We start from the raw sequence: 7,788 nt of genomic DNA, 5'->3' as shown, positions 1-7,788 counted from the left end.
GATACACACACTCATACAATATATATTTTGAAAATATTTACATGTATATATTTATATAATTGATATTATATATAAATATATTTAATATACAAATATAACATATATTTCTTAAATATATACATGCATGTGTGTGTATTTATATGTACATAATAAATATACACAGTACACACACACACACAATGTAAACAAAAACATTTATTTTGGATGCGATTAATCACGATTAATCATTTGACAGCACTAGTAAGTCTCACCAAGGCTGTATTTATTTAAAACAAAATACAGTAAAAATATTATTATGAAATATTACAATTTAAAATAACTGTTTTCTATTTGAAAATATTTTCAAATGTACTTTATTCCTGTGAAGCAAAACTTCAGCATCATTCCTCCAGTCTTCAGTGTCACATGATCCTTCAGAAATCATTCTAATATGCTGATTTGCTGCTCAAAAAAAATTATCATCAAATGTTGAAAACAGTTGTGCAAATTTAAATTTTTTGTGGAAAACGTGATATCATTTTTCCAGGTTTCTTTAATAAATAGAAAATTCAAAAGAACAGCATTTATTTGAAATAGAAATCTATTTGTAACAATATTAATGTCTTTTTAAAGTCTTTCCTGTCACTTCTGATCAAATTTATGCATCCGTTCTGAAGAAAAGTATTAATTTCTTTCAAAAAAATTTTTTTTTTTAATCTTACTGACCCCAAACTTTTCAACTGTAGTGATATGATAAATAAAAATTACACATTTCATGACTGGAAAATTGGACCTGAATGCAACATTTAAACACTGTTGCTCAAAATTCTCAGATGTAATAATCAATTCTATTCAAATAAAGACATTTTAAATATCAAAAATGCTTGGAAATGCTCTGCATGTTCACCTGTTCTGCCTCCAGGCGTGGTGCGGCGGCGCAGACTGCGGTCCAAGAGCTGGTGTGTGCGTGTTGGACTGGCTCCCGCCATCAGCCGAGCTGTGGCTTCATGCAGGAACAACTGCAGAGACACAAAAACAGAGCGATTGAGTTACACAGGCAAACACATGAACCCACACCAAATAATCCTGCCTGCGGAACGTCTGTTAAACCAAGCTTTTGATGTCAAACAGATTCAAACTTCCTTATAAAACAAGATTAGCGTGCAACCTTTTTTGTAATCCGCGTTCAATAGGAACACCTGTCAAGTTTGAATGTAGTGTTATTTACACACTTTGTCTTACAAATGCAGTTCAAAAAATAAACCACAAACAACGGACAATAAAAACATAAAAAGTAAAATATAAATATAAAAAGCTGATAAATAAATAAATGTATTTATATTTATTAAATACATTTATATTGGTTTTCTTTGATATATATAACGAAATAATTAAAAAAAAAATATATATATATTAATTCATTTAAAAAAATGTCTGTGAGTCTGAGACAGAGAGTGGGTGGCATTATGGGTATATACTGTTTGACGGTTATATAAGATTTTGATCACACTGCCTGACCCAGGTCAAGCTGTATGCAACAGTTTGCTCAAATAGATCATTTCTTAGTTCAATGAACCTGAGACATAAATATGAGCACGTCGTGCTTTTAGTGTGGACTCTGGCCTCTCACCCTGCGCATGGCCGGTCTGAAGCTCTGGGTGAGTTTGCGGAGCGAGCTGAGGTCCTGCTGGAAGCCCTGCAGCTCTGCAGGAGAGGCGGCCGTCGGAGAGCTCTGCTGAGACGCCACCTGCTGCTCCCGCCACACATTAGTGCGCGTCACCAACAACAGATCACACAGCAGCAACTGCACCAGCTACAGCACAGACAGACGCAAACAAATCAGACAATCTCAAAACACAAGCCTTGAGATGTTTTACCATCTGTGTGAGTGTGTGACAGCAAAAAAACAACATGCTTAAATAAGGAACCGTTTAATGTGCTGTTATACAAATGATGTGTTGACATCTGTTTAATATCATTAAAATTAGGCGCTGCCAAACACCCCCTCCCCAATGTTTAATACACATTTCACATATTTTTACATAAATTGATAAAAAATAAAAAATAAATTAATTCATTCGAATTGAATTTTCTTTACTTGAAATGGGACTAAAATGCCTTTTTAACAACGTTTAATTAATACAATTTTACTAAAAAAGGAAAAATATACATTAGTTTACATTTAAATATATTTAATTATAATAATAATAAACTATTTTGATAATAATAATAGAACGAATATATAAATAAAAAAAATATTTTATACATTTATGGTTTTACTACCTTATAATCTAATTATTATTATTATTATTAAAATATTAAACAAACTGTGTTTATTTTAAAGAAAGACAGTGCACACTTTTCAACCAAAACACTGTGAGAAAACAAAAGATACTGTTTACACTTTGTGCCAGTGTTGTTATTGTTAACTAAAACTATGAAAAATCGATTTTGTTAACGGAAAAAAAGCTAACATAAAATAGAATGAATAACGTAAAATTAAACACTTAAATGAAAATGAGAAATGGCAGAACAACTGAAATAAGTTTAAGTACTAAAATTATAAAAAAATAAAACTGAAATAAAAATAAATGAATGTTTAATAGAAATATAAAAAAATTTAAATGACAAAAGCACATAACATTTCTACAACTAAAATGTTTATTAAAAAAATAAAATAATATATCTACATATAAAAATGAAAGCTAACTCAAAATATTAATAAATACTACAATAATATATCAATAATAAAGATAGCACTGTTTTGTGGTTGTCAAACATGGTTGTACATGTCCAAAAATGACACGATGAACTACTACCATGACATCTGTGTGAACTTGAGGAGAACTGACTTCATGCATCACCCTGGGACCGGTTGGTTAATTAAAAGTAATTAAAAGACAACAACAACAACAACAACAGTGTGTTCATGAGTCACTGCGGTCCAGCTCTGTATTGCACTGCAGGAACATTGCACAGTTGAGGCACATGCAATGCAACTACAATGCACTACAGCCCTGTCCAAGAAAAGACACACACCTTAAACTAACAGCTCCACATGACACAGTGACTCTACATGTGCATGTGCGCATCTACCTTGTCTAGCGTATTGGTGCTGCAGTGTGGGCCGAGGTTGAGGCTGTGTCTGAACAGGCCGCTGGCTTTCTCGCAGTAGCTGAGGCTGAGCTGGAAGTTCTCTGGTTTGGCCAGCAGGGAGCGCACCGCTTTGAAAGTGTTAAGACAGGCTTTGGGCAGCGGACTCCTGCAACACAAACAGGATGCGCTTAGCACAGACAGAGCTAAAAGCAATAAGCCCACACAAAAAAAAAAAAACCCCAATGCGGCTGTATCAACAAAGAGTGATTCACCAGGAAAAGCCACTCTGATAAGAGCAACTGATAATGATGTGTGTGTGTGTATGTATGTATGTATATGTAAAGAGAGAAAGTATTAAAAATATAGTATTATAGTATTCTAAAAAATATTAAAATATTATAATAAAAAAATTATACAGTATTCTAAAAAATATTCTATTTAAAATCTATTATAAATGAAATTAAAAAATTAAAACATAAGCAGTGTTTGTTTTAAAGACAGCACAATCCCACTTTTCAACCAAAATTCTTCAAATGACAAAACTAATATATATATATATATACACACACACACACACACACACCCCTTGTGACATCTGTGTTGTTATTGGTAACTAAAATTAAAATTATAACTATTAAAATTTGTTTTCGTTATTTGAAATAAAGCAGCAATAAAATGCAAATATTACATAAAAAACTAAAAACTAAAATTTAATGCAAATGATAAAATGGCATACTAACAGAAAATAATAATTTTAGTACTTCAACATAAACTACTTAGTTAAAACTAAAACAAAAATAAATGATAGATAAACAGAAAAAAAATAATAAATTAAAATGAATTAATCATAACTAAATAAAATAAACAAAATAAAAAAATGAAACAAATATAAAGATAAAAGCTAATTTAAAATATAAAAAAAACAAATGTAATAACATGTAAATTACACTAGAATAATATTTCTTATAATCAATGTTCAAACCAGTTGTGCAGAAACTGATACTTTTTTTTTCAAGATTCTTTGATGAATAGAAAGTTCACAAGAACAGCATTTATTTGAATTAGAAACGTATGCAACATTATAAATGTCTCTACATTTTTGGTCATTTAAAGCATTTAATGCATGCAATTTCAAAAAACAAAAACAAAAAAAGTAAATTGTTTTTAACTTTGTAAATTTAAATATTAAACCATAAATGTATAATACTAAAATAGCACTGCTTTGTGGTTGTCAAATGTGTCCAGACAACATGATGAACTACTACCAGGAAACCTGTGTGAACTCGAAGAACCTTTCAACCAATTAGATCCTTAATAATAATTTTAATAAAATAATAATAATACTATTTTTGACTGTCACATGTCACTCACTCAGCGGTCTGAAGGCTGCACGGCAAGTGCTCCACCGCTGGGTACAATCTCTCTGCCGCCACGTCATCTCCCTGGAGCCAATTAATGATCACCACGACAACCGACGACCACCATTTCGAGTGAGGGTCACATCCTGGAGGTCAAGGACACAATGGTGATCACACACTCACAAACTGTCCTTCATTCCACCGACTAACAGCTGCTTGAATGAAAACACGCTGAGATGAACGCAGTGTGATGTGAAACGTGCGGAGCTGAACAGAAAGCAACAACACAAACTTATCGGAGCTGTACATAGAGAGCCCAGCAGTGACTCATCTGAAGTGTTATTCTCTGATATCACTAAGATGATCCAGGAGTCCTCAAAACAACACTCAGGGTCAGGGCAGAAGTTCATTGAGAGCTGACCTGTAACGGTGGCCATGTTTGATCCGATGGCGAAGGACTGTGTCGTGGCTCCTGCTGCATCTGAGGCGCTGGTAAGCAACTGCAGGTATTCCAGAGAGTCTGAGTATTCACTGTCAAAAAACACACAGCACAAATTAGCTCCCCAATTATACAATTATAAGACTGATTCAAAAGTAAAGTAAACGGGGCACTGAATGTTAAATAAAGTGTCACAATTTGTTAAAACTGGTCAATTTTGCCAGATTTACCTAAACACTATCTGTAGCACTGATGGAAGCATACTAGCTAACACCACTAGAAAAGCTACGAATTTACATATTAAGTGTACATTTGATTTGAAATGTATATTTTTTCTTTAGTTTTATAAAACTAAAACGTTAGTTTATTAAATGTAATTTATTCCTTCAAGTGAAATCAGATATCAAAATATTATAAAAGGTGTAGAAAACTTGTAGAAAAGGTGCATAACTCTTTACTACCAGGTGTAGGAGCCAGTGCAGCTCTATTCCCTACAGTAGCCTAGATGAGATTGTGTGTAAACTAGCATTGAGAATGATCACCCACCCATCTCCATCAGTGAGGTTCTTGTCGCCTCGCGGCTGTGCCACGCAGTACAGGGCTTTTTCCAACAGATGCTCGCGGAACGCCTGGGTCACCTGAGCCAGCGGGTCAACTACAGACAAGCGCAAAAACACACAAGGGTGAGCCCGGGGAACTGTTATCAGGGGCACATTAATAAATACAGGATACAACACAAAAACTGATCCCATTTTGTCTGTATGGCACTGACCCGAGTTTCCCGCCTGGCTGTAGATGCTCTCTTTAGGGGTGCTGCGAATGGACCAGTCCTCGTCAACAAAGAAACGATGACCCAGCGGGTGACACAACCACTGCATGGCAGGAGGGACACTGCCACTGGGCGACAGACAGGTCTGCCGAGCACTGCTCAAGAACACTCGCTGCAGGACAGAAAAATTAAGTCATATCACCACTTACCATATGCAGCCCACATTGGAATATGGATACACTATCAAACAAATATGAAAGTAAGTGCTATTCAAATAACTGTACTGGATGAAAAGAGAGAGTCTGATGCCGTTCTAAAACCTAGTGAGCTCCCTACCAAGGCAGCATTTTAGGTGTCACACGCACACTACTGTCGCCAAGTCTGAAAAGTAGAAGTGCACTTCTAAGATATCACATTTTGGTCTAAGGCAGCACTGCATGTTTCCTTGGCACCAAATCTAATCCTAGAATGCACTACGACAAGCTCAGTAAAAAAAAATAAAGACCAGGTGAGAGAAATGTTGATTTTAAGTCAAATTCATTTAATAATAAAAAAACACTTCATATTCTTCACTGTGTACATTATATATTTCTTCTTATTAAAGTTACAAAAGTGATTCAGTCAAGAGCAGTGAGAGATTTTCTCACTTTTGTTGTTTGATTAACATGAATGACAGACAGCGGGAATGTTAGACTGCTATCACTTTAAGAGCTGCCCAGATTCAATATACTGCTAAGGTCATTGCACACTGAGTCCGAAATTTTCGCACGTTAAAAAATAAATATAACCTCACGTTATGTCGATCATGTTTACACACTGATCGGGTTAGATTTTTTCCGTTTTTCGCATCCGTTGCAAGCATTTTGAGAGGTGTTTTGACAGTTCAGAGCCACCGTACAAGCGAACGCTAAAATCCAGAATGGCGATTGTCAAGTTCATCCACTTCGTCTCGCAGCACAAAGCACCGTAAAGATCCTTGCACACTGAGTTCACAGAAATTGGTGGTCTTCTTTTTAATAAACTCTCCGTCCTCTCTATATCTCAGAATAGGATAGACCCAATATTTCCTCTCTTTTTCTCTTTTTAAGAAGCGAGAAGACAACAAAATCATTCTCACTGCTTGAATACTCCATTTAGTGCTGTTTTGCTAATTTTTTCACAACGGATTAATTAATACGCATCGGACTCAGTGTACAAGGTTTCTGTGTGTGACGAATTTTTAGGATTTCGAATACGAAAAAACCCATACGAAAATTTCGGACTCAGTGTGCAGAGACCTTTACACGTGTTTTTTTTTTTTTCTCAGCAGTTTGCTTTCACTTAAGACCTAAATTACTGTGTTGACGAGGATACTTGCAAAGACGGGCATTTTGACACATACAAGTGTGTGTATTTAAAGGGGTCATATGATGCGATTTCAATTTTTCCTTTCTCTTTGGAGTGTTACAAGCTCTTGGTGCATAAAGAAGATCTGTAAAGTTTCAAAGACTAAAGTCTCAAATCCAAAGAGATATTCTTTATAAAAGTTAAGAGTCAACCACACCTGCCTAGAGCTGATCTGTGCTGGTCGCTGAGGAAATACATCAACTTCGCGCTGTCGATCGCCGGATCGGTTTTCACCGTGGACAAAGCGGAGTTCAGCCCGGGGTCATCACATGTGGTTGCCGCAGGCATCACAATATGGTAAGGGATGTAACATTTCCATCACACGCTTGAGGTATTCGGCCAATCACAACGCACTGGATAGCTGGCCAATCAGAGCACACCTCGCTTTTCAGAACAATGAGCTTCGTAAAAATCGACGCGTTTCAAAAAGGCGGAGCATATAGAAGAGAAACAATAATGTACAGTGTGGAAAATAATGTGTGTTTTTTTAACCTTAAACCGCATAAACACATTTCATTACACCAAATACACAAAATAATGTTCTTTTTAGCAGCATCATATGACCCCTTTAAAGTATCTTTTCATTTTTTTAATAATTTCAAATATCAGTATTCAACATTTCATGATTTAAATATCAAAACATTATTTATGCATTTGTAACTGCAGTTTAAAGCATTCCATGTCACTCTAAGCTGCATTAACATGTGTAAATGCATCTAAATGCCACTTCATATGCAACTTCTGCAAAGATTAATTTTATT

At 35.0% G+C, this 7,788-nt stretch overlaps 1 protein-coding gene across 3 annotated transcripts in view; it reads right to left on the bottom strand.

Moving 5' to 3' along the window:
- srebf1 (sterol regulatory element binding transcription factor 1) overlaps positions 1 to 7,788 on the bottom strand; it is a 24,574-nt gene that overhangs the window by 1,901 nt on the left and 14,885 nt on the right. For 2 of the 3 annotated variants that reach the window (XM_016452567.1, XM_016452566.1), the window contains exons 12-18: positions 5,645 to 5,813; positions 5,419 to 5,527; positions 4,855 to 4,964; positions 4,447 to 4,579; positions 3,076 to 3,241; positions 1,610 to 1,792; positions 887 to 998 (exon numbers count right to left, since the gene is read on the bottom strand). In XM_016452567.1, coding sequence (XP_016308053.1) covers positions 887 to 998; positions 1,610 to 1,792; positions 3,076 to 3,241; positions 4,447 to 4,579; positions 4,855 to 4,964; positions 5,419 to 5,527; positions 5,645 to 5,813 — 982 coding nt within the window. The remainder of the gene's footprint in view (positions 1 to 886; positions 999 to 1,609; positions 1,793 to 3,075; positions 3,242 to 4,446; positions 4,580 to 4,854; positions 4,965 to 5,418; positions 5,528 to 5,644; positions 5,814 to 7,788) is intronic. The other variant, XM_016452568.1, reaches the window with a different exon arrangement.

Source organism: Sinocyclocheilus anshuiensis, unplaced genomic scaffold (genome assembly GCF_001515605.1).
Source record: "Sinocyclocheilus anshuiensis isolate Anshui unplaced genomic scaffold, SAMN03320099.WGS_v1.1 scaffold1265, whole genome shotgun sequence".
Classification (NCBI taxonomy): domain Eukaryota; kingdom Metazoa; phylum Chordata; class Actinopteri; order Cypriniformes; family Cyprinidae; genus Sinocyclocheilus; species Sinocyclocheilus anshuiensis.
This window is presented reverse-complemented; position numbering and strand designations above follow the sequence as displayed.